The following is a 23,452-nucleotide window of genomic DNA, read 5'->3' as shown; positions in this document are numbered from 1 at the left end:
GTGGCCTGGAGGAGGCCCTTGTGAGACCCCACATGGAGTACTGCATCCAGGTTTGGGGTCCCTAGCAAAAGAAAAACACGGACCTGTTAGAGTGATTTCAGAGGGCTACAAAGATTATCAGGGGGTTGGAGCACCTCTTCCATGAAGGCTGAGAGCTGGGGATGTTCAGCCTGGAGAAGGCTCCAGGGAGACCTCATTGCAGCCTTTCAATACTCAACAGGGTCCTATAAAAGGGATGGATAAGGACTCCTTACTCAGGTAATTATAGGACAAGGGGGAATGGTCTTAAACTAAAAGAGGATAGATTTAGATTAGACATTAAGAGGAAATTCTTCACTGTAAGGTTAGTGAAGTACTGGAACAAGCTGCCAAGAGAAGTTGCAAATGCCCCATCCCTGGAAGTGTTCAAGGTCAGGCTGGATGGGGCCTTGGCCTACCTGATCTAGTGAGTGGCATCCCTGCCCGTGGCAGGGAGGTTGGAATTAGATGATCTTTCAGGTCCCTTCCAACTCAAGCCGTTCTGTGATTCTACAAAGTGAGTGACTGAAAGAGTGGTATAGACAAAGTGTTAGGGACTGACCACAGCTCCCATTCCCCTGTGCCGCTTGGGGGGAGGTAGAAGAGGGTGGATGGGAGGAAGGAGTTTTTAGTTTCTCCCTAGGCTAAGTCTGTTTTGCCTATGACGATAATTGTTGAGCCATCTCCTTATCTCAGCCCTTGAGCCCTTTTCATCATATTTTCTCCCCCTTTACCTTTGAGGAGGGGGAGTGAGAGCACGGTTGTGGTGGAGCTCAGCTGCCCAGCTGAGTAAAACCACCACACCAGTTCAGGCAGCCACCTACGGCAATCACCTACACAGGACCAGAGGGGACAGCACAGCCCTGCTCAGTTTTATCTAATTTATATCACCACCAAGAGATGGGAGGGACATGCTCCAATAAAGATGACGTTTGCTGGGCATTCCTGAAGGCTTTTATTTACAAAAGCTATTTGTAAGAGACTATAGCCTCTTGTTCTCTATCTGATGCTGACTTGACTTCTTGAGTCTGTGAAATAAGACACCGGTGTCAGGTCCAAGCTGTCTCCCCTCAAAGGGACATGGCTTCCCATTGTAACGTGGAAGAAAAGTCAAATTTGAGAGACCTCTCTCTTCTGGCTCAACAGCCAGCCTGGAAAGCAACTTGTCTGCAGTGCATGGGATCACTGGCTGCAGGAGAGTCCCAAAGACCCGCAGGCATTCCAGCGTAACGTGGATGATGGTGTCAAGCCAGAGCTTCTCTGCAGGGTGATTTCTGTTGAGTTTCCAAGGCTTGTGTCTCTGGAAGAAACCATTGGTCTGCCTTACACACAGGGCAATACATTCTAAAGCCTTGTAGATCTGGAAATCTTCAAAATAACTAGCCACCTGCAGCGGCAGAGAAGCCACAGACACCACAAACTCATAGTCTTCAGCAGAAGCCCTACCCAAGGCTTTTGTCTCCCTGTAATCCAAGATCTTTGGAAAACAAGACTCTGAGAAATAAGGGTAAGTGTTGCTGGGGTTAATGCTAAGGGCTGTTGACCGATTCAGAAGTCCCCCAAGCGCATCTGCCAGTTCTGAATTCAGTACCTTAACAACCTTGTCATCGTAATAGTCACAATCCCGCTCAGGTACACCCTGCCTTAGCAGGAAGTACCGAAATCCATCTACCGTGTACTGTCCAATACAAGCAAAAGGGTCGATCACGTTGCCCAGGCTTTTGGACATCTTCTGCCCACGGACAGTCCAGTGGGAGTGCACCAGTATTTGTTCGGGGGGTGGCAGCCCTGCTGCCATCAGCAGCGCTGGCCAGTAGACAGCATGGAACTTGAGGATGTCCTTGCCCACGATGTGGTGCGCAGCAGGCCACCACTCTCCATGTGTCTCAGGGTAGCCCACGACACTCAGATAATTCACTAAGGCATCTACCCACACATAAATAGTTTGCGTTGAGTCACCGGGGACAGGGATACCCCACTGCAACCGGCTTCTCTCACGGGAGACAGACAAGTCTGGCAAGTCGTCTCCCAGCCAGTGAAGCACACGCTGGTAGAAAGGCTCAGGAGAAACGGCACGGGGGTTGTCACGGAGCCACTTCTGCAATGGGTCCCGGAATGCAGAGAGCCTGAACATGTAATTCTCCTCTTTGGTCCAGTGCACCTGAGAAGACAGGAGAGAAAAGAAGTAGAGTGCAAACACGCTGCAAATGGTTTTACAATTTTCACACAGCACTCTCAGCGTGGATTTTGTCACATGCTGCCTTTGTATTTGGGTGCAAAGCCCTGGTATACTTCTATGCCTAGAGGGACCTCCTCTCCAAAGACACCACCTCCCCAGGTTCCCCAGAGCAACTACCTAAGAACCAAGGCACCTGGGATGGCTCAGCACTCAGCTTTGAAGGATCCTCATGCCCCCAGGGAAGGAACACCTTTCTACAAGCCGGGTTTGTGTGTCATCAGGCATGAATAATGGAGACAAGAACACACTTTCTTAGAAATGTAGTTTTGCAATTACAGTAGAAAATTATAAGACGACAAAATAACATTGCGAATTACTGCCTTATTAACAATCCTGGTAGGCGCCCTTGCTTTTCTCCTAGGTGCTTCTACTCTTTTTCCTCCATTTAAAATTTAATGCATTTTAGTTGCCAACTTTAGCCTATAATTATGTTTAAGTACTGACAGCTCTTCTCTCACACATTTAAATTCATAACCTGACACAACTAAAACAATGAAAACTCTGTGGGTACAGAAGATACAACTGAATTGTGTAAAGATACTCAAGAGATCTGTGGGAAGGTCAAGAATTCTTACTTTTTAAAGCTGACTAAGGCTCTAAAATAAGACAGCATCACGCAGGAGAGTTTAATTTTCTAGCACTGAATCCAACGATTTCTGGCTGAGCCAGAAAGTGCCTCGCTCTCAATACAACCAGTAAAGAACATACCACATCTCAAGTTGAGAAACTAAAGAATAATTTGTTTTACTGGTACACTGCACTTCAGTTTATCTAATTTCAGTCTGTAGCTGCTACTGCCTTTGCTTACTTGATTAAAAGGTTACCCCAAAAGACATTATTCCCTGCATAAATCATAAACAAGTTATACAAACTTTTTTTTTAAATTCTGAATTCTTTATGATTTTCTATAAGATTCTTCAATTCTGGGTTATCAGCTCTCAGCACTGTCCAGGAGTAGCACTGTACACAGAGCTGATATACCGTGTTGTCTTCCATCCAGCCCCGGTCTTAAGAGCACGGGGTAGCTCAGCCTCCTGCTTACAGCAGTCACCTACACATCCTGAAAACCTCCACGGATGGAGGTCACAGACTCTTCCTGGGCAGCCTGTTCCACTGTCCTCATGGGGAAAAAGCTTCTCTTTAAATCCAGTCTGAACCTCTTGTTTCAGCCTATGACCGTTCTCTCCCACCCTCCTGTCATGTACCGCTGGAAGAACCTGGCTCCATCTTCTTGATGATCTCTTTATAGGTACAGGGAGCTTGTCCTCAGGGTACGGAAGCCTGCTGCCTGTATTTTAGATCTAAGGAATGATTTATTTGCCTGAAAACTCATTCTCCCTGGCCCAAACTACACTAGGTGCTTTAACAAGAGATTATTTCATAACATACTCCTTTCTGTGTGAACCAATGCTCACATGCCCCAATCTAGCACAAATATCAAAAGAAACTCTGAAGCATGATTATCTGCCACAATTGTATTAAATCACGTAACTCCTGATACCTTATAGAAATTGCAGTGGCAGAGACGCTCTGGGTCAGGTCCCATACTCCTGGTTGCACCATTCAGTTGTGAGACTAGGCCACAGGCAAGAAATGTTATTGTGTTTTATGTAGATCCAAAACCCGTGTAATGACACATGACTGATGAAAAACATCTAGAGGCCAAATGAAACTGCCTCACCAACTAGGTCAACTGAAATTCTGGGCACCCAACAAAGAGCTCAGTTATAAACAGCTTTATCCTTCCTTACATCTAACGTCTTTCATCACTGCTTTAAAACACTGTTTCCAAGCCAATGGCCTGTGAAACTCAGCAGCCGGTGAATCCTTTCCCTGCCACATGGCTGAAATTTAAAATTCACTTGGGGTTTGGGATCCCATTGCCATCTCTCCCTTATTATACAGCCATACACAGCAGAAAGAGATTCTTTGAAGTATAGGCAAATCTCAACTGACATGAATTACAAAGCCTACAGGAAGCACTAAACGTACCTAGATTTTCCTAGAACAAAGCACCAGACAGTTATGCAGTGCTTATGCAGACGTGCTGCAGTTACCTCATGGCCAGTCTCTAAAGACACCTTGTACGTGCGCCCCTGGGTGTCCGTACGCTCGGTGAGCTGGCTCTCGGGCAAAAAGCACTCGTCTGGAGTGCAGTACCAGCCCTCATACGACCCTTTGTAGAGCGCCCCGTGCTCCTGCAGGGCACCCCAAAAATGACACACAGCTCGCTGGTGGCGGGGCTCGCTGGTGCGGATGAAGTCCGTGAAGGAGACGGCTGCCTGGGTCAAGGCCTGGCGGAACAGAGCAGAAATGTGGGCGCAGAGCTCTGGGGGCGACGTTCCTGCCGCAGCCGCGGCCTGCTGGATCTTCAGCCCGTGCTCGTCGGTACCTGAAACGCCGGAGGGGCATGAGCGGGGAGCAGACCGGGGGGGGCTGGCCTGCCCCTGAGGAGACACGGGGGGGAAGCCGCGGCTACCGGGCACCTCCGTGGAGCACCCTGAGGAGCGCCGGGGGAGCCGGCAGCGCCGGCACCGAGCCCGGGACGAGCCCGGGAGCGGGAGGGAAGGGCCGGGGCTCACCTGTGGAGAGGCGGCCGGGCCCGGCGCCGCGAAGCCCCCGGTGGCGGTGCAGCGCGTCGGCCAGCAGCGCGGAGTAGAGGTGCCCGAGGTGCGGAGGCCCGTTGGCGTAGAAGATGGGCGTCGAGAGCAGCAGGCGGCGGCGGCCGGGCCCGGAGGCGGACGAGCGGCTGCCCGGCGGCGGGTGCGTGACGGGGAGGCGGCGGAGGAGCGGCCGCAACATGGCGGCGGCGGCGCCACCACAGCGGCGGCGGCGGCGCAGAGCGGGCGCGCGGGAGGGGGTCGGCGGCCGCGGCCAATGGGGAGCCGGGCGGCCGCGCGTGCGCCGCGGGGGCGGCGGGGGTCGGAGCGGGTCGGGTCGCGGCGAGGCGGGCGGCGCCATGTTGTGCTGCCGCCTGGCCGCCCTCGGGGCGCGGCGGCGCCTGCGGCCCCTCGGCCCCGCCGCAGGTGAGTGGGGGCTGACGCGCGGGGGGCTGCTGCGGGAGGGGGAAGGGGGAGGGCGGTGCACGCTTCGCAGAGCTGCGCCGGGAGGCATTAAGAAGAAAAGGCGTGCGGCAGGAAAGCCGGGGCGAGTTGTGTGTCTTCCCGGCGCGGCAGCCGAACTGGCCGCTCGGTTCTGCTGCGAACCCTGTCAGAGAAGGGCTGTGGGTGAAACGCGGCTGTGAGCTGCGCCTGTGGTGATGGCACGTACCAAGAGAGCTGCTGAGGTGTGTTAGCTTCCAAAGGCTGTTTCAGGAAACCATAGCTTAGATGGGGTTAGTTTGCTTGTATCCGTTTGGATTCTTATAACTTCGTTGTGGCTCTGTCTCGCTAATATGTGCGAAGAAATCAAGTGGGTATAGCAATTTGTGTGTTACGAGTATTAAAGCAGGCAGAAGTCGCTTTCTGTGTTGGGGGGAATGTGTTGTGCGGAGAAGCCCGGCCGCAGTTGGCCTGCGGTGTTATAAGCACTGCTCAGAGCTGTCACTGATGCTGGTAGAGATCTAATGGAGATACTGGAGTTTAATCTCATACTTCAGCCTAATGTTACGTAGCTGTTCAAGTAGATGTGCTTTTTGTCTTGCTTGCAAAGTTTACTGGTCTTCCTTTGAATTGGCAACCCTTGCTGCTGCCTTTCATTGGGGATGCCTTTGCTGTCAGCAAGAGCCTCTTCCTGGTGGTGCTGTTCCTCGGTGGAATAAAAAAACTCTGGTGGCAAACGGACTTTCTGTTGGTATAACCATACCTAGTGATTGTCCTAACGTGGTTACGTTAGCCTCTACTTGCACGTGTTGGAGACCTGGCTGGAGGGCCGAGCTCAGAGGGCTGTGATCGGCAGCGCTGAGTCTGGCTGGAGGCCTGTAGCTAGTGGTGGCCCCCAGCGGGCCGTACTGGGCCCAGTCCTGTTCAACTTATCCATTAATGACCTGGACGATGGAACAGAGCGCACCCTCAGCAGGTTTGCGGGTGACACAAAACTGGGAGGAGTGTCCGATACACTGTGGGCTGTGCTGCCAACCAGAGGGTCCTGGGCAGGCTGAGGCACTGGGCAGTGAGGAACCTCATGAAGTTCAGCAAAGGCAAGTGCTGAGTCCTGCACCTGCAGCAGGATAACCCCTTGCACCAGTACAGGCTGGGAGCTGACCTGCTGGAAAGCAGCCCTGTGGGGAAGGACCTGGGAGTCCTGGGGGACAGCACGTTAACCACGAGCCAGCAACGTGCCCTCGTGGCCAAGAAGGCCAATGGTCTCCTGGGGTGCATTCAGGAGAGTGCTGCGAGCGGGCCGAGGGAGGGGATCCTGCCCATCCAGCCAGCCCTGGTGAGGCCTTACCTGGAGTCCTGTGTCCAGTTCTGGGCTCCCCAGTACAAGAGGGACATGGAGCGCCTGGAGCGAGTCCAGCGGAGGGCTACGAAGATGATGAGGGGGCTGGAGCGTCTCTCATACGAGGAGAGGCTGGGAGAGCTGTGCCTGTTTAGCTTGGAGAAGGGAAGACTGAGAGGGGATCTTATAAGCGTGTGCAAATACCTGAAGGGAGGGTGTCAAGAGGATGGGGCCAGACTCTTTACAGTGGAACCCAGCAAGAGGACAAGAGGCAATGGGTACAAACCGGAACGCAGCAAGTTCTGGCTGAATACGAGAAAATGATGCTTTAGACCAGCATCTGCCTCTGACAGAAGAGGCCTAGAGCAGGGAGTAAGAACAGCAAATGCACAATACGCACATATCTCTGATGTACTCTCCCAGTGATATGTGGCTGGAAGGCTCCTTCAGCAGGAGATAGTTCATGGATCTTCACTGCAGATGATCTTGCTATTAATTTGTTTGTAGTAGTTTTTGATCTTGCTTGTATTTTTGGTGTCCACAGGTGCCTGGAGCAGTCCTGTAGCCGTTAGTTCTGGCATAGAATAATTCACTGCAGTGATGTGATACTGTGCTTTTCAAACAAATAGCTTGTTTACTTGTTTTCAGAAATGACTTAGTCTCTCATTTTAAAACATAACTTTGTATTGACAATCTTTTTGTGTTTTTGTCTAATAAATTGTATTTCTTAGGCAACTTGTTGCAGCGCTGGAATGTTCCCATAGGACTACAGATGAGCAGACAAGTGGCTAGCTCTGATGTGCCTGGGGGCAAAGGCAGTAGTTCTGTTTTTGCCCTTATTATGGGCTTGTCAACGTTAGGAGCGGGTGTATATGTAAGTAGAAAGGTAGTTCTTAGAAAAAAGCTATGCTCTCCTATCAAGTGCTTGTTGTATTTCAGCTAACTTTCCTTAGCGTTTTATCTTTCTAGCTATTTCTTCCTTTGGTCAACTTGATAGAGGGGAGCGAACTGAACTATCTGGAAATTAACTTACGTTTTTTTTTGGTGGTGGTGGTGTTTATTTTTTTATTTTTTTATTTTTTAAACTATAAAGGCACACATTTTTACTAACCACAGCTCTATCTGTTGTCTTGTATGTGACAGTAGCATATGGTTCAGTGAGAATTTGATGGTATATGCTGCTAATACCAAAACAAACCTTTATTTGACAGATTTCAATTCAGAACATCAGTGTTTAGCTTGTGTAAGTATACCAAATCAACGCAATGTGTAGAAGCACATGTTTATGTCTGACTCAAAGATTCAAAAGAGTAAACCTTTTCAGTCTAACCAAGAGAGTAAAACACATTCCCAGACAGCTGAAGAGTAAAAGCATTACCTAGAAGGGGACAGGCCCTAAGATTACATTATACAAATCTTCGTTAAGGTTTTTTTGTCTTTGAAGATCATATTTATTTAAAAGTTATGAGTTGTGATTTTTCTCCTAATGAAGCTTTACCCCATGCAGAAGATTTCTGAGAAATAAATGAAATTTCAAAACAGTGCATGGAGGAAAAGTATGTTTTCCTATTAAATATTCTTTCATGTGCCCTTATTGTCCTTTTGTACTTCTTCCATCTGCCAACTCTTACTGAGTAGCAGCAGCAGTCTTGCCTGAGCTGAAGACAGCAGCTATAGGAAAAACTAATTAAGAAGCCATTTAAATTTCTTTATGGACGTGAAAGGAGAAGCAGCTTTGCTCTGTCATTCAGGAGGAGATTCAACTCTGAGTGTGAAAAGCTTCTTTGTGAAATAGAACAGCATTTTAATGGTGTGAACATCTGTAGTTATTGTCTAGCTGGAAAGAAGGTTGTGGTAAAAATTCTGGAGAAGGGCCAGAAACCATGGGCAGCTGTGATCTGTCACTGTGTGTGTATATATATATACACATTTAATTTAAACTTCACTCATTGTCTGCTAAAAAAGCAAAATCTTTGTTACTAGTAATAAGGAAAACATTATTAGATAGTCTTGAGGGACGTGTGTGTTCCCAGCTCCCTCCCCTAGTCCACACTGGAAAATCAGTCCTTCATCTGAGCCAGACCTTTTGTTTTGAACATGAAAGATGACTTAAATAAGAGGTCTTTATCTTCTGAGTCCGAAATTGTAAGTATATGTACTTCTACCTGTAGCACCAATGTTTCTTTTTTTTGCTTTTTTGTTTCATTTTTGACAAACAAGGTAACTGAAAACATACTCTCTTTCTCCCAAGATCTGTTTAATCAAGAGTCCTTAATACTCAGCACTTTCCCTCTCTTTTCTCTCATTGCCTGTCTTCACCTACAGTTTTGCAGTGTCATCATCTAAGATATCCTTCTAGATCACTAATGTCTTCAGGTGTTCCTGGCAAAGCTGGCAGCAACCTACTGTTCTACTTAATTGTAGGAGGAACAGTCACAGGGGCAGGAGCTTATGTAAGATGCTTAAATAAATGTGTTTTTATTGGGTGAGCGGGTGGAGGGAGGGTACCTTAATGCCATACCAAGTTAGTTATTTACTTCAGTTAAGCCATCCTTGTGCTCCCTGGCCTCGAATAATTTCAGGGGACATTGACAAATAATTTTACAGATTTAATATTCTCAAATAATGTAGTTCTTAGGGGAAAAGTTGCCTTACAATAAACTTTTCTACATTTAATAATCCAAAACAGAAGTTTACAGGTGCGGGAAGCAGAATGATGCCTTGATGCTGTAACATGTACAAGGTATTTTCTTGTCTGTCTCTAGGTGTACAAAACATTGAGAGAAAACAAAGAGCGATTCACCAGCCGTGTCACAACAATAACAGCACGATCCCAAGAAAATGCATCGTCTCCTTCTGGTGGGTACTAGCTTGTTATTTCTACGTTTAGATTTATTTTTCATAAGCTCTTAACTTGAGACTCCTAAAACAAATAGAACAGAGCCCTTCTCAAAACACAGATTAGCGTAAGTTGTACCTTCACAGCATTGATGCTTCTTAGTGCATTCTGTTCTTTTTGTGAATTCACTTGTCTTCCCAGCATGGAATGTGGTGCTAGCCTTCCCTGGTGCAGAACAAGCTTCTATTTTACAGATGAAGTATCCTTACACACATCCTTACAGATAAAAGTAGCGTGTCTCTCGGGGTTTCTTTCTGCAGTTTACGCCTTCCCTGATAAAAAGAGAAAAGGTCCTGCTTTGGGCTTTCACCCTTACCTGGTGGGGCTAAGACATTCCAAGGGAACAGTATGGTCTGCCAACGCTAAACCCTCCGTGCTGTGCCATGTCCCTGTTCCATGCATAGCAGGCTGGGGATGCAAGGAGTACCATGCTTGGGCCATGTATAAATGGAGGAATCTTGACAATTAGCGAAGCTCTTGATGCCTTGCAGACTGTGTCGCCCACAGGTTACTTCTTGAAGGTCTTTAGTAGTGTAAGATCTCAAGCTGCACTGTCTAAGCTGTTGGGCCAAAGAATGGTGTATTTCATAGTAAGAGTGGCTTTAGGTTGTAGAAAATAGGATGTTCTATGTCACTTGATTATGAAACCAACAGATTATCCTGGAAACAGGACAGCAAAGTAATTGCTTTGGTCTGAAGAAGAGGATAAAACATGTTTATCAGGGTTGAGGCCGGAAAAGAGAGTGAGAGGTTAGATGTTGAAGCAGAGATCTGGTAAGTCAATGTTTCTGGAGACTCTGCCCCTTTATGATGAAGAGCCTGTTAATAACATGATCTCCTTGAATCAGCTCTGAACTGCAGCTTCCTAAAGTTATCCTTGTTAGATCGTGTTTTGCTGCATTAAGTCAGTGTCGTCTTTTTTTCACATACAGGTGCTGCTTCTCGGGGCTCAGCAGGTGAGGTCTTAATGGTAATATTTGACTTATTCCTCCATACAATCTAACTGCACGTTGTTTAGAAACAGTACCTGCGTGTGAGAGGAAATGTAGTCTGGTAGGAACTCAAAAGCTGGTCTCCTTTTGGAATGCAGTTAAAGGAGAATATACCTTAGGATTTCTGGTATGGTTTTGAGAATTTTGTTTTCTTACAAACTGTCCACTGATTGGCCAGTGCAGAGTTTTGGTCTTGATTTACGTCCATAAAGGTAATGAGGAAATATAGCTAGATCAAACACTCAGCAGATTATATTTCCCAAATAATTTTGACATTGGTTGCCGATTTGAATGGCAACCCTGTCATGTAGAACTCTGAGGTCTTTTCGCCTGGTGGTTTGAATGTTTTTTTTTGGCTGTCTCTCTTGCTAACTCAACAGATTTACTATAAAACCTGACTGTTGGATTTCTAGTACAATATTTGGCCAAAGTAGAGGCTGAGCATGTTTTTGCTATCCTGAATATACTGTACAGAGAATGTCCTGATGAGATCTGAAGCTTCTGAAATTGCATGTTCAATGCCAGAAACAAACTTCGTGGGTCTTGACTTTGCAGCCTCTTCACTGAGCTGTGCAAATGTAAGCAGCATTCTTAAATAGAGCAGTTAGTAACAGAAGCTCTTTGAGAGTCTGCTGGACTAGCATTTAACAGGCTGTCCAAATGTTAGTATTTCAGACTTATTATGTAGATCATTCTTACTCCTCCCAAACTCTTAAACCAGAGAAAAGTAGATCTATAATAGAAGAGGTAGATGATGTAACCTGTGCTGCTGGCCTGTTCTGAAACTCTGCAGTAGTCGTTGAGCTCAGCTGTGCAGATTAGCTCAGAAAAACCATTTGATAAAATATGACAGCTTGAGTTATGCGGGGAGCCCGCTTTTAGTGAAGCAGCAGTGTGGTTCGTGGGAAATATATTGGGACGGAAGGGAAGGGAGGAGAAAGTATTTGAAGGGCAGTCTGATGAAGGAAGTCTGTATGTGAAAGACATCTGGTGGTGTACTCTGTTCTTTGCTTCTGGGCAGTTTTCCATGCTGTTTTTGTAGTAAACTGTCTAATATGTTACCTGCAGCTCCAGAAGCTCACCCTGAGGTCCCATCTCATGTTCCTTTCCTGCTAATTGGTGGAGGAACTGCTGCTTTTGCTGCTGCCCGGTCCATTCGGGCTCGTGACCCTGGTGCCCGGGTAAGAGATGCCCTATTCTAGAGCAGAGTTGTGTGGATGGCTGAATACCATGCTTGCTTTGGAGCCCTTGTAGTGTGTGTTGGCATTGCCTGCATCACTACAACTGATAAGTTTAATGACTAATTAAAGGTGCTGATTGTGTCTGAAGATCCTGCGTTGCCCTACATGCGTCCACCCCTTTCCAAAGAGCTGTGGTTTTCAGATGATCCAAATGTGACGGAGACTCTGCGATTCAAACAGTGGAATGGCAAGGAGAGGAGGTATGTCGCTTAGGTAGCAAAGACGAAGAAGAGTGTTTATGAAAGTGTTTATGATGATAAAAATGCTCTTGTGAGAGAGCTACTGGAGAGCTCTGAAGAGCACAGCAGCAATGCTTTTTAAACAGATCACTGAGTAGATTTTATGTTTGTGATGAAGAGAGCCCTGGGTTGTGCATGGATCTGTTCGTTGTCACTAGACTGATTGAAGAAGGACCAGAGCGTTGCATGTTGTGGGCAGAACCTGTGTGATATTTTGCACTGAACCATCTGAGTTGTGGAGTCCAAGAGACTCCACAATAAAAGGCTGCAGGCATGTGCAGAGTGGCTTCTCAGAGATGTTGAGATGTTCCAGAGATGGCAGTTGAGCAGCAAGGATCGGACTGAAAGGTGTGGCAGTGCTGGCAGTTGTCAAGATATGTGCTGCTTAGTACGTTGTGTTAGCTTAGTACTGAACATAACTTGAATCTTGCTCTGATTCCCTTAATCATACGCCACTGGGAGAAATCCTGTGAAATAAGTTAATAGTAAAGGTGAGGGTATAGCTTCACAGTTCAGAGCAGAGCTCTAGGAACCTAGGATCCTACTGGATCCTTGCGCCATTTATGATCTAAACCCTTACTGAAGTAAATACATGAACTTAACAGTGTGAAGCTGGTAGTTTTTAAAAATAAATAAATTCTGGAGCTTATTATGGTTGCACAGAGTTGTCTTCATATCATCGGTAATTTCCAGATAGCTGGTGTCAGAGAGAAACTGGAACTCATTTGATAATTGAGCTTTTTTCAGCATATATTTCCAGCCGCCGTCATTCTATGTGCCTGCTCGTGATCTGCCTTTTGTAGAAAATGGTGGAGTAGCAGTTCTCTGTGGCAAGAAGGTGAGTACATCAGTAGCAGTTGTTCTATCATCATACAGTTCTTCCCAAACAGAACCCATGGTCTAAGCTGAAAATTAAGAGCTGTAAACCGTTGTGGGGGTTGGCTGAGGAGGAGAATATGAAAAATTTTGTGAAAAACTTATACAGTGAATATGGGACTATCCTAATCTTAAGGACAGCATGCGTGAAGCTTGAAAGCAGGAAAAGCTATGAGAAATTGTAGTGATCTGAGGGAAGTTGAAGCGGGAAGGATGAGATTGGAGTATGTGCATGGGACGAGAATATATACAGCTTACAAACAAGGTGTGGCAAAATTGGAACTAGGCTATGTATCAACTAGAAGGAGAGGTAAAGAGAGTAGAGTGTCATCTGAGTTGCGGATCATAACATGAGGAAGAGCATTGTACAGAGGCAGCAGAAAGGTGAAAAAGAATTCATGGTGAGGCTTCTAATATATTTGTTTCCTCAATTTTCTGTGTATTGCTAAAATAAGACTTCAGTGATTTCAGTCTTCTTACTGCTGAATCACTTCTAGATTCAGATCCTGGGAAGATCAGCCCGATCTGTTATTGCTGCCAAAAGAAGCTTTTTGAATTTCTCCTTCCAGTCTTCTCCCTTCCCTGCCTGCCCTGCCCTCCCCCTTCTGCCTCCCAGTAGAAAAATAGCAGCAACTTAAAGGTGGGAAAATGTTACAAGTTTTCTAACCAGTAGTCTGTGCAATTTTAACTCAAATGGATGGAATTACAGTGGGTGGAAGCCTGAGCTCTCCTGCTTGTTTAATTTTGCAGGTTGTGCATATGGATGTTAGAGGCAACATGGTGAAACTCAGTGATGGTACCCAGATATCCTATGACAAATGTCTGATTGCCACTGGTAAGGCTTTTTTGTGTGCGTGTTTTGTTCTCATCTCCTTATTCTGTGTGTTGTGTCAGGCTATTTATTTCAGTGACATTTACCTGGCAAGGAAACTTCTGCCATGCGTATCAAACTCTTGGCAGAACAGTCACATGAAGGGCAGTCAGACCGACAAACGTGCCATTGGGTTTTCCACTTGCCTTGCATGAGCCAGCTTCTCTGGGATGTTCAAAGTTTTACTCCTGAAAATCAGTAGGAAAGGAGGAAGAGGTGACTTCCCCAGCAGCTGGGTAAAGGAACTCCTGTACAACTCAACATTTTCAAATCCTGCCTGTAGCAGTAGCAAGGAGAACCAACTGCCTTGGCAGAACACTGCTCTAGCACCTACCCCTAGCAGTTCCACAGCCCTATGTAGTTAAAGTGGAACTGACTGTCTCCAGCTAGTGGAACGAAGTGCATAGCATTGGATTTTTATTTATTTTTCCACTGTGTTACTTGGGTCACGTGCTGCTTGCACAGGAAATCTTTCATGGTAAAAACTCAGAGCACAACAGTAGATAGAACTTACTGTAACAGCTTGAAAAGCACAGTCAAGATTGAAGTTAGCTCTGCACTGTATAGATAAACAGTGACAGGGCCAGCAGTCACTAGTCTCTCTTTCTCTTCATACCCGCCCCTTCAGGTGGTTCCCCAAGGAATCTGCCCGCCATTGAAAGAGCAGGAAAAGATGTCCAGCAAAGGCTGACACTGTTCCGAAAGGTAAGCTCCAGTCTCTGCTAGTCCTGGGGTGAGGTTGAAGAAATCGAAACCATTACCATGATTTTCAGCTTGTTCACTCTTCTGCTTTGGGTCTAGGACAGCCTTCCCATGGCATCAGCTTCCCTCAGCTGATAAAACAGGAGTCCGTTTGCTATGTATTCCTTTCTCTGGGCGGGTGAACAAGTTAAGAGTCTCTGACACTACTCTTGCCCTTACCTCAGGCCTGAGAGCTGTGTTATTGTGTTGGTTTTAGTCTTTCCTGTATGGCTTTGTTGTACCTTCCAAGCATTTTTAAACGCATGAGCAGCATAAGCTCTATGATTTTCATCCAAGACTGCAAGTCAGTTTGGACTGTAAGCATTGTGTGCCTTCAGGACAATGATCAGATGGTGTAAGTTAGCCACATGGAATCTTTCTGCTCTGTGCTGGACTTGCACTGTGGTCTGGTCATGGTCAGGTTTGGTCTGATCAACTGTGGCAAGGGAAAGTTGTGTGTTGTGATCTGTGGTGTGCTTACAGTACTGTGTGCACTTTAGATCAGTTGTGTCTGGAAATTTCATTCTGGGGGGAAAACTCAGGAATCTGAGGCTGTCTGGAGAGGGAAAAGTTTGCACAAAGACTGGGAAGCCAGAGGTTGTTTTTCTTTGTGTGATAGAGGAACAAGGGAAATGTGCTTCTCCTTCCCTTTTCTAAGTTGAGGAGAGAGTTACCCTTATTTCAAAGGGAGAAACTGAAGAATTTATCCTGCTGCCTTTCCTGTTTGAGGATATTTGAAATGGGAATACATCTTTCAGGTCGAGGACTTCAAAAGTCTGGAGAAGATTTCAAGACAAGTCAAATCCATCACAGTTATTGGTGGTGGCTTTCTTGGCAGTGAGCTGGCCTGTGCTCTGGGAAGAAGAGGTAAGTGTGCTTCTGCAGGCAGCTTGCTTTATCTGGCACCTCTACAGAAGTGACAGACATTGAGTGCAAGCAGCCTGACGTTATAAGCTTCCTTTTCATTCCACAACTGCTGAACTTTCACACGAATTTCTAATTTGTCTGAAATAACCTTAATGCACATGCCTTTTGTTGGCTGCATGGACTGGCCTGGTTTTCAGTTCTCTCATTAGCTGTCAAGCAGACCCTGACTACAAATGTTTTTATAAGTTGGGCTTTCTGGAAGCTTTGCAGACCAGTTGCAAAGTCATTCCACCCTGTAAAAAGTAATATATTTGTGCTCTCATACTAAAAGCCATCATAAAATTACTTCAAACTGTGAACTTTTTTTTTTTAATTGTCAAATGCCTACAGCTTTCTGAATAGACTATTACTGTTAATGTCTGCAGGTTTCCAATAAGAAACCGAGATGTTAAGCATTTTACTGTGAAGTTTGCTGTCTGTTACCCTAGAGTTTTCAGGTATATGTGACAAAGTGGATGGTCGCTTTTTGATTCCTGGGGAAAATCTGGGAGCCAGAACTCCCAGTTTTGGAGACCTCTGCCAAGCTCCTTGTGTAAAGCAAAGTGAAGCTTGTGTCCTGAAATCTGTGCTACTGCTCTTTATTGATGAGATGTAAGAAGTCTGTTCTTTGCTTTCCTCTCAGCACGAACCAGAGGCCTGGAGGTGATTCAGCTGTTTCCAGAAAATGGCAATATGGGCAAAGTCTTGCCTGAATATCTGAGCAACTGGACCACAGAGAAAGTCAGAAGAGGTGAAGCCTTGCTTCAGTGCTCCTTCTCTGCAAGTGGCTGAGCTGTGATGTTTAGATCAGTGGCTGTTGTTTAACTCTTCTTTGTACAACACAGATCTCTGCTTGTGTAGCCTGTGGAGTCTCAGGAAAACTGGGTCCCTTGCGAGGCAGCCCAAGTGCAGAACAAAACAAGTTGCGGTTCAGGCTTGCCCTTGAGCAGTTTGGGTAGCACAGGGCTGCCAGGGCTCTCGCTTCTTAGTCGTTCCTCTGGCAAGGCCAAACAAATATGCGTGGTGATGCCAGTGATACACCTGGAATATCACGACACACAGTGACCCCTGCTGCCATACAGCTTGCAAGTTCTGAGTTGCTCTAAGCCTCATGTAATTTTCCTTCTTACAGCCTAATCCAGTTGGCCTAGAATTAGGTCGAGAGAAGGATTGTGTATCCCCATGCCTCATACATACACCTTTAGTGCAGTGTTAAATTGATCTGTAAGATCTGAGACACCTTTTTTCCGTTTCCTATATGTAGTGCAGCATCTGTTCCTCTGGATTGATAGGTAGAGTGGGGATAGAGGAAGGAGGGAAACGGGCTGCAGACTGCAGGGCCCAGTAACTGATGGGTCTGATTTACTTTCTTTTGTTTGTGGGAGCTTTCCTTGTAGAACCTCTGGGTCTGGCTGTAACAGAACAGTAGGTAATTAAATATCCTTATTGCCTGAGAACCTGTCTTAGGGAGTTCTTCTGGATGTGACTTTGTCATCATATGAGATGTACTTTTAATTGTCAGTTAGGTAGCTCTTTCTGACTTGTTGGCCAGATTTCTTTCTCCTTGCGTCTTTGCACTGCCTCCATCTTAGTTTGCACTAAGGACACCTGCTTCACCTGAAGACTATTGCTGAGCAAGTAATTACATTTATTACATTTGTTTCCAGAGGGTGTTAATGTTATGCCTAATGCCGTGGTCAAGTCTGTCTCTGTCTCTGGAAATCGACTGATGATTAAACTAAAAGATGGCCGAAAGGTAAATTTAAATGCAAAGAGTGGGTAAGTTTGCAGAGAGGCCACTGAGAGAATTAGAATAATAATTATAAACTCTCAAACAGGTGGAGACCGATCACATCGTGGCTGCAGTAGGGTTGGAGCCTAATGTGGAATTAGCGAAGTCTGCTGGTCTGGAGGTGGATTCTGACTTTGGAGGGTTCCGGGTCAATGCAGAGCTGCAGGCACGCTCCAATATCTGGGTGGTGAGTATGTGGAGGAGTTTTCTGTCTGCTGGTTAAGCTGATGCAGTCAGAATACACAGAATTGTGGGGTATGACGTACCTCAATTAAGTGAATAAGGCCAAAAATAGCAATTTAATGAGTCCACTAGTAGCGCATACCCTGCCAGCAGCCTTGGAGCCTGTTCGTGCACCACAGCACATTTTGTTACTATGGTAATGAATGCATATTTTTGAATATTTGTTCTGTGTAAGAGGAGTTGGGGTAGCACAAATTACTCTGTTGCATAAGAATATCTCTTTGGTGGGAGTCAGGAGTTTGGCTCCTCTGAAAAACATGTACCTGATACTGTCTTAATTTTCTGAAGATCAGTGAAAAATGTTAAGAATGTGGAACTCGTGTGGCCTGGGGAGCGGGAGCAGGTCTGAGTTGGGGGTTGTCAGGAAGACTCAGTTCATTATTCGAGTTGGTTCTCCTCCCAATGCCTTTTTTCTTTTGTTCATTAATTTGAGCTTTTGATGTCTGTGTTCAGTCCTCACTGAATGAATCTCTCTTTAAGGCTGGGGATGCTGCCTGCTTCTATGATATCAAACTAGGTAGGAGACGTGTAGAGCACCACGATCATGCCGTTGTGAGTGGAAGGCTAGCTGGAGAAAACATGACAGGAGCTGCAAAGCCCTACTGGCATCAGTCCATGTTCTGGTAATGTTGAGTGCTTCTTTTGGTATTTCTTATTTGAGCACGTTGTAGGAGCTATGACAAGATACACCTTGTAAACGTTCTGTTTTCTGACTGCACTTCCGCTGTATCTCTTCTAAATTATTTAAAAATAATAAGAAAAAAAAAGTCTGCTAGCTCAAAATGTATCAGAAATATAGCGCTAGCATGAATTTAAATATCAGGAAAGGGCTTTTACTATTCTGGGAAAAAATCGCTCAAAAATAACTATGATGTGCCATCGTTTATCTGGACGTTTGGTCTGTACTGCATAGACTCTGGACACAGAAGAGTTTATTAACTGTTAAACAAGGATACAGAAGTATCTGTTTCAGTTATGTGTTTTCCTTCAAGACACTCTGACCGTGACAGTGGGGGACTGTGAGCTGCAGTCTTGTCTTGTTGACAGGTGTTAATGCTGGAGGTGTGCCAGCCCTTCCTGAGTTAGACTTCCTGTGCTAAAAAGCTGCCATATAGCAGGAAATCCTTTTACATTTTTTTCAAGCATGTTCAAGATCCTTGCTGAGGTCGGTTCCTTGCATGGTTGGCTGGCATATTATTGGTATTCCTTTCATTCTCCCCAGTCTGTATCTGAGGTTTATGACCAGTAATTTAGTAATGCACATACAGAGATATCCATATTGTTTTGTGTAATGCATCTTTGTCCTCAGCATAGCTGGGAACACTTTTGACAGACTGTACTTACTAAGCCCCAAACTACGGCTGAATTGACTACTGTAAGCACATGAGTTCAAATTCAACTGGTGCCCAGTTCAAGGAGGTGTTAAAGCAACATGCAGTTCTCTTCAATCGTCTTTAAATGCTCTCTCTCAAATATGCATTAAATAATTGTCTATGCTGCAAAGTCTAGTGGTTATAAAACAAACGTGCCAGAAGTTTAGTCAAATGGCCTTAAGTAGGACCTGCAGGAACACTTGCTTCTGCCTCAACCCCCTCTCCAAGTGACATTGGTACTTAGCAAGCAACACAGAAGACTTCTGCAAGTACTTCTAATGACTAATTACAATTTAGTACAACCAGTAATTATAAGCAGGTAATTGTCTACCAGTGTTCATATCCACGTCCTGAGGTCAGATGAGTAACTTTTCCAAAGGGTCAAGATACACAGCTCTTGGAATTAGTTAAATTTCCTCCAAAGGAGCAGGTTTTAAGTTCTTATTCGCTTAGCTGGTTTCTTCTGAAACTGATGACCTTAGACTTGCTCTGTCTTGATTACTTCTTTCACACTGATGTATGCTGTGGTGGTTTTACTCAGATGGGCAGCCAAGCTCCACCACAGCTGCTCTCACTCCCCCTCCTCGAAAAGAAAGGGGGAGAAAATATGATGAAAAGGGCTCAAGGGTTGAGATAAGGATTGCTCAACAATTATCATGACAGGCAAAACAGACTCAGAGTAGGGAGATGGGAAGATTTATTACCTATTACTAACAAGCTAGAGAAGTGAGAAACAAATGAAAGAAACCATAAACGCCTTCCTCCCACCCCAGCCACCCTCTTCCACCTCCTCCCCAAGAGCGGCACAGGGGAACTGGGGAATGGGGGCTGCGGTCAGTCTGTAGCACTTCGTCTCTGCCGCTCCTTCTCGGTCACTCCCCTCCCCTGCTCCCCATGGGGTCTCTCCCACGGGATGCCGTCCTTCCCAAACTGATCCTGCGGGGGCTGCCCACAGGCAGCAGCTCTTCAACAACTGCTCCAGATAAGGGTCCGTACCACAGGGTCCATCCCTCAGGAGCAAACTGCTCCAACCTGGGTCCTCCACGGGCGGCAGCTCCCCCCAGGCCCCTTGCTCCTGCATGGGCTCCTCTCCACGGGCTACAGCTCCGGCCTGGAGTCTGCTCCAGTGGGGGTTCTCCACAGGCCACAGCCTCCTCCAGGTCCTCCAGGCCACATCCACCTGCTCCACCAGGGGGGCTCCTCCACGGGCTGCAGCGTGGAGATCTGCTCCGTGTGGGACCCGTGGGCTGCAGGGGGACAGCCTGCTCCACCAGGGGCCTCACCATGGGCCGCAGGGGACTTCTGCTCCAGCGCCTGGAGCACCTCCCACTCCTTCACTGACCTTGGGGTCTGCAGGGCTGTTCCTCACTTCTCTCTCTCTCCCAGCTGCTGTTCCCCAGCAGTTTTTTCCCCTTTCTTAAATGTGCTCTCACAGAGGTGCAAACAGCATCTCTTACTGGCTCAGCTCTGACCAGCAGCGGGGCCCTTATCTAACATCGGGCAGCTTCTGGGTTCTTCTCGCAGAAGCCTCCCCTGTGGCCCCCCCGTACCAAAACCTTGCCACATAAGCACACTACGTATGCATAAGAGGTGGTGTTAGTCAGCGTGTGTGCCATGATCTCTCGCATGACACTGTCATTAGGGTTTGGGTTGGAATTGCTCTACATTTGTAATGCTAATCCTATAAATGAGCTTTTTTTTTTTTTTTTTCGTTCATTCCTAGGAGCGATCTGGGCCCTGATGTAGGGTATGAAGCCATTGGACTTGTTGACAGTACTTTACCAACAGTAGGGGTCTTTGCTAAAGCAACAGCAAAAGACACACCAAAATCTGCAACAGAGCAATCAGGTAGGTGTATAGTCTTCCCTGGAGTTGTTTGTGTGCGTGCAAGGTTTTGTGTCTTGTTCTGCGTAGTGACAACAGTCTGATCTCACGGTGGAGCACTGTAAGACACATCATCTGTAAGCTTCTTTTCTAGACCAAGCTTTGAATGCTGGTTTTAACGTTAAAACATGATTAAAACAGTGTTCACCAAGACAACATCATGTAACTCATTTACCAGGTTAAACACTTTATTTTCCCAGTCAAGCTTAATTTCCTCCATAGCAATAAACTGATCAGGTTATGCACAAAAGAAACTGTGCAAGTCTAAACGTATTTATTTTTCATATACAGTCTGCAAGAAGGAGACTGTTCAAGGTCTCAGTGTAAGGTCCTGTAAGGGCTGGGGCAATCCCGAACATCCTTACAGACAGGGTGATGGATGGATTGAGAGCAGCCGTGTGGAGAAGAACTTGGGGGTATCACAGGATCGTCTAGGTTGGAAGAGACCTCCAAGATCGCGTAGTCCAACCTCTGACCTAACACTAACAAGTCGTCCACAACTGGAGGATTGGTGGATAAAATACTTGGCATGAGCTAGCATTGTGTGCCGGCATCCCAGAGAGCTAATTGTATCCTGGGCTGCCTCAAGAGAAGCATGGCTGGCAGATTGAAGGAGATGATCACCCCCCTCTGCTCCATTCTCATGAGTACTGCATCCAGCCATGGGGCTCCCAGCACAAGAAAGATGTGGACCTGTTGGAGCTGGTCCCAAAGGTACACGAGAATGATCGCAGGGCTGGAGCACCTCTCCTTTGAAGAGAGGCTGAGAGAGTTGGTGTTCTTTAGCCTAGAGAAGAGAAGGCTTGGCCTTATTGCAGCCTTCCAGTACTTAAAGGGGGCCTACAGGAAAGATGGGGAAGAGATTCTTCACCAGGGTGTGTAGTGATAGGAAAAGAGGTAACAGTTTTAAGCTAAAAGAGGGTAGATTTAGATGATATAAAGAAGAAATTATTTACAATGATGGTTAGATATCTGGAACAAGTTGTCCAAGGACGTTGTGGATGCCCCCTCCCTGTAAGTGCTCAAGGTCAGGTTGGATGAGAATTTGAGCAACCTGATCTACTGGATCTCATGTCCTTGCCCATGGCAGGGGTTTAGAATTAAGGTCTCTTCCAACCCAAACCATCTTTAAGGTCTTTTCCAACCCAAACCATTCTGTGATTCTATAGCGCGTGTGGTGATGGAAGCCAGGAGCTGTCAGTGTTCTGCTCTGTGTTAGGATTGCTTCATTATTGTGTTAAAGAATCTTAACTTTTGCTGGTGTCAAGTCAAAGAAAAACACACCTCAGTCTCTTACAGAAGCCTTCTCTTTAGCCTGCCTTCATCATCACGGGTAGAGAGCTGCTGCTTTTCTCTGCACTGGTTGTTTGATATGACCTCTTTACATTAGGGACAGGTATCCGATCAGAAAGTGAAACCGAAGCAGAAGCTTCAGAAGTTCCCACTTCTCCAAGTGCTTCACCAATGCCTCACGTTCCAAAGCAAGGAGAAGACTATGGCAAAGGTGTCGTTTTCTACCTCAGGGATAAAGTTGTGGTGGGAATTGTGTTATGGAATATCTTCAACAGGATGCCTATTGCTCGAAAGGTCAGTACAGGACTAGTGTGCTGAACAGAGGGACTGTTGCTTTCAGCTTGCTTAGATCTGGGATTTGCTTGTCGAAAAACAAATCTACCAAATGAAATGAGAATAAATAAATGCAGATAAACTTCTGTAATGAAATGACAAGTCTGATAGATGAAAGGAGAGCAGTGAATATCGTCTTCCTGGGCTTCAGGAAGGTCTTTGATGCTGTCTCCCATTAAGATCCTCACAAAGAAGCTGGTGAAGTCTGTGTTGTAGACAGATATTGCTACATTTAAATTTGGCTGTAGTAAGTACTGTTGGCATGTGGTGGGGGTGGTTTTATCCTACTGGGCAGCTGAACTCCAGCACAGCTGCTCTCTCACTCCCCTCCTCAAAGGGAGAGGGGGAGAAAATGTAATGAAAAAAAGGGCTCAAGGGTTAAGATAAGGGCAGGGAGATCACTCTCCAGTTATTGTCACAGACAATATATTGTCACCAGGAGGCTTTTAGAGAGGATCTAAAACGTGTCACATTGGCTGGGTGACTGTTTAGGGTTTGCAATACTGGTTGTTTATAGCATATACAGGTTTTAATGCAAGCTTCCTTCTTTCAGATCATCAAAGATGGGGAGGAGCACGCTGATCTCAATGAAGTAGCAAAGCTTTTCAACATCCATGAAGACTAAACTCCAGAATTCAATCACTGCCATAGGAGTAGGGCAGCAGGTTCTTGCTGACTGTGTGCACCCCTTCATCTTGGAGAACTTGCTCTGAGCACTCGTTAATATTTCCCATCACCTAGAAATCTATTGTTTGCACCAATAAAATCAGATTCTTCTAAGTTAAATGTCTTCTTCCTGCACATGTGCATTGCTGGTTTTGAAAGGGGAGTGTGCTGTGTGCCCTTCTGAGTTTTTCCCTCTTAGCAGCAGTGAAGAAAGCCTGCAGAAGTGCCTGTTTTCTTGCAGCACTTCCTGGCTGGAGAGCTTTCAGTACTGCCGGCTAACTTTGTGGAGGGCTGTGCTCTTGGGGGCAGGTGCTGCCGACATAGGAAAAGTCCTGATGGAATGAAATAGTACATTGATGGGGTGTCTCCTATGTAAGCTTGCATTTAAAGCCAGGGGTCTGCACTAGTCTGGTGACCAGTATAAGACAGGATATAGAAAGGATGGGAAAAATTAGGACTTAGCTTA

At 46.2% G+C, this 23,452-nt stretch overlaps 1 protein-coding gene across 6 annotated transcripts; it reads left to right on the top strand.

Annotated features, from left to right (window-relative positions):
• The first annotated feature begins 4,840 nt into the window (after positions 1-4,840).
• Positions 4,841-23,100, top strand: AIFM1 (apoptosis inducing factor mitochondria associated 1). Of its 6 annotated transcripts, XM_080554072.1 has the most exons (18): positions 5,170-5,283; positions 7,369-7,511; positions 8,963-9,090; positions 9,403-9,496; positions 10,469-10,492; positions 11,597-11,709; positions 11,839-11,969; positions 12,756-12,846; positions 13,635-13,719; positions 14,384-14,460; positions 15,255-15,363; positions 16,046-16,153; positions 17,070-17,158; positions 17,241-17,381; positions 17,918-18,060; positions 20,534-20,658; positions 22,085-22,281; positions 22,874-23,100. In XM_080554072.1, the coding sequence occupies exons 3-18, from the start codon at positions 9,004-9,006 to the stop codon at positions 22,943-22,945; spliced, it is 1,686 nt and encodes a 561-aa protein (XP_080410198.1). In that variant the 5' UTR covers positions 5,170-5,283; positions 7,369-7,511; positions 8,963-9,003; the 3' UTR covers positions 22,946-23,100. The 6 variants fall into 6 exon arrangements, with proteins under 6 accessions (XP_080410195.1, XP_080410196.1, XP_080410193.1 ...); XM_080554070.1 differs by lacking the exon at positions 7,369-7,511 and having other exon boundaries at positions 4,842-5,283; XM_080554068.1 differs by lacking the exon at positions 8,963-9,090 and having other exon boundaries at positions 4,843-5,283.
• The last annotated feature ends 352 nt before the right edge of the window (positions 23,101-23,452 follow it).

Source organism: Anser brachyrhynchus (genome assembly GCF_964034855.1).
Source record: "Anser brachyrhynchus genome assembly, chromosome: 13".
NCBI classification, from domain to species: domain Eukaryota; kingdom Metazoa; phylum Chordata; class Aves; order Anseriformes; family Anatidae; genus Anser; species Anser brachyrhynchus.
The sequence above is the reverse complement of the archived record's forward strand: the minus strand, read 5'-3'. Positions and strand labels throughout refer to the sequence as shown.

Excerpts from the sequence above, each read along its gene's own strand:
- AIFM1 (XM_080554067.1), top strand. The coding sequence starts at position 4,953 with ATGGGCGTCGAGAGCAGCAGGCGGCGGCGGCCGGGCCCGGAGGCGGAC. Across the intron at positions 17,382-17,917 it reads CACGCTCCAATATCTGGGTG|GCTGGGGATGCTGCCTGCTT; the intron begins GTGAGTATGTGG and ends TCTCTCTTTAAG. Across the intron at positions 20,659-22,084 it reads ATCTGCAACAGAGCAATCAG|GGACAGGTATCCGATCAGAA; the intron begins GTAGGTGTATAG and ends TCTTTACATTAG.